The 1621-nt window shown below is 50.0% G+C and overlaps 1 protein-coding gene across 1 annotated transcript; it reads right to left on the bottom strand.

Annotated features, from left to right (window-relative positions):
• Positions 1-947: 947 nt before the first annotated feature.
• On the bottom strand, positions 948-1348 carry LOC106820382 (C-type lectin domain family 4 member E-like; the record flags this gene model as incomplete). Its single annotated transcript, XM_014824905.1, has 1 exon — positions 948-1348. A coding segment is annotated over one exon (401 nt), but the record flags the coding sequence as incomplete, so codon positions are not given.
• Between the last annotated feature and the right edge of the window lie 273 nt (positions 1349-1621).

The raw sequence follows: 1621 nt of genomic DNA, 5'->3' as shown, positions 1-1621 counted from the left end.
GTAGTAGAGTAGTAGTAGTAGTAAGTAAGAGAGAGAGAGAGAGAGAGAGAGAGAGAGAGAGAGAGAGAGAGAGAGAGAGAGAGAGAGAGAGAGAGAGAGAGCGAGAGCGAGAGGAGGACAGAGAGCGAAAGAATGAGAGAGAGAGAGAGGGAGAGATGTGATCAGACATCGTCATAATCGTTTTGCACTGACTCACGTCCATAAATATTCAAAAATTATATCACGAGATGCTGTGTAGCGGGAGCGTTAGATTTCTATAACAGGAGTGCACAATTGTAACAGTGGGAGCTCTCACGATTCTGATTAGCCGCCATTACATGGCATGACAAAACAATGCGAGTTGTAAGAATCCTGTAAGCGGATGACACACATAGGCCTATACGTGTGACAGACAGCGCGAGTTGATAACAGTCTGTAAGCGGATGACATATATATACGTGTGACAAACAACGCGAGTTGATAACATTTTGAAAGCGGATGACACACATATACGTGTGACAAACAACGTGAGTTGATAACATTTTGTAAGCGGATGACATATATATATACGTGTGACAAACAACGCGAGTTGACAACATTCTTTAAGCGGATGGCACACATATACGTGTGACAAACAACGCGAGTTGACAACATTCTTTAAGCGGATGACACACACACATATATATGTGTGACAAACAACGCGAGTTGATGACATTTTGTAAGCAGATGACACACATATACGTGTGACAAACAACGCGAGCGGATAACATTCTGTAAGCGGCTGACACACATATACGTGTGAGAAACAACGCGAGTTGACAACATTCTTTAAGCGGCTGACACACATATACGTGTGACAAACAACGCGCATCGACGACATTCCGTATAAGCATGCGCTACACATCCGCGTGACAAACGCGCCGACGACATTCCGTAAATAGCCGTTATCCCATGCATAGTATCCCGTATTACATTTCGCAGAAGTAGGGGAGCAGGGCGGTGCCGTCGGCGTCGTCCCACACGTACCGCAGCTCGACGCCCAGCAGATTATACACGCACATGTGGTCGTCGGCGGCGGCGCTATTTTTCGGTGAGCCGGCGAGCCAGCCGTCGACACCGACGCTATCGCCCGTCACCCACAGCCACTCTTCCTCCGTCACCGCATCCGTCGCACCCAGCCACACCGACAGCGATTCTTCGTCCGGATATTGGTAGGGGATGTCAGCGAACGCGTCGACGAAGTGCCGCTCGGCGTCCGTTTCTATGACGACGAGGTTGGCGGTCATGCCGACGCATGCGCTGTTAGCGTCCGCCCACGTCATCGGGGTGCTGCCGTAGTAATAGCAGCCCTCTGCGTGGAGTCTGAAGTCTGGTGGACATGTGCGGGTGCGAACTGTGGAAATTTTACGATTCTACGTCAAATCCCTTCTCCCTCATCTCTCTCTTTTGCTTTCGCTCCCTCCATCCTTTCACTTTTGGTCTTTCTCGCTCACTCGTGCTCTGACCCCCTCTCTCCCTCTCGCTTTCTTGCGCGCGCTCTCTCTCTCTCTCATGCACTTTCTGCCCCACTGCCAGTCTCCTTCCTTCTGCTCTCGTTGCTTTCTCCCTCTCGATCGCTCTTTCTTCCTTTTCTCACTGTCCT

Source organism: Priapulus caudatus, unplaced genomic scaffold, assembly GCF_000485595.1.
Source record: "Priapulus caudatus unplaced genomic scaffold, Priapulus_caudatus-5.0.1 Scaffold12455, whole genome shotgun sequence".
Lineage (NCBI taxonomy): Eukaryota > Metazoa > Priapulida > Priapulimorpha > Priapulimorphida > Priapulidae > Priapulus > Priapulus caudatus.
The sequence above is the reverse complement of the archived record's forward strand: the minus strand, read 5'-3'. Positions and strand labels throughout refer to the sequence as shown.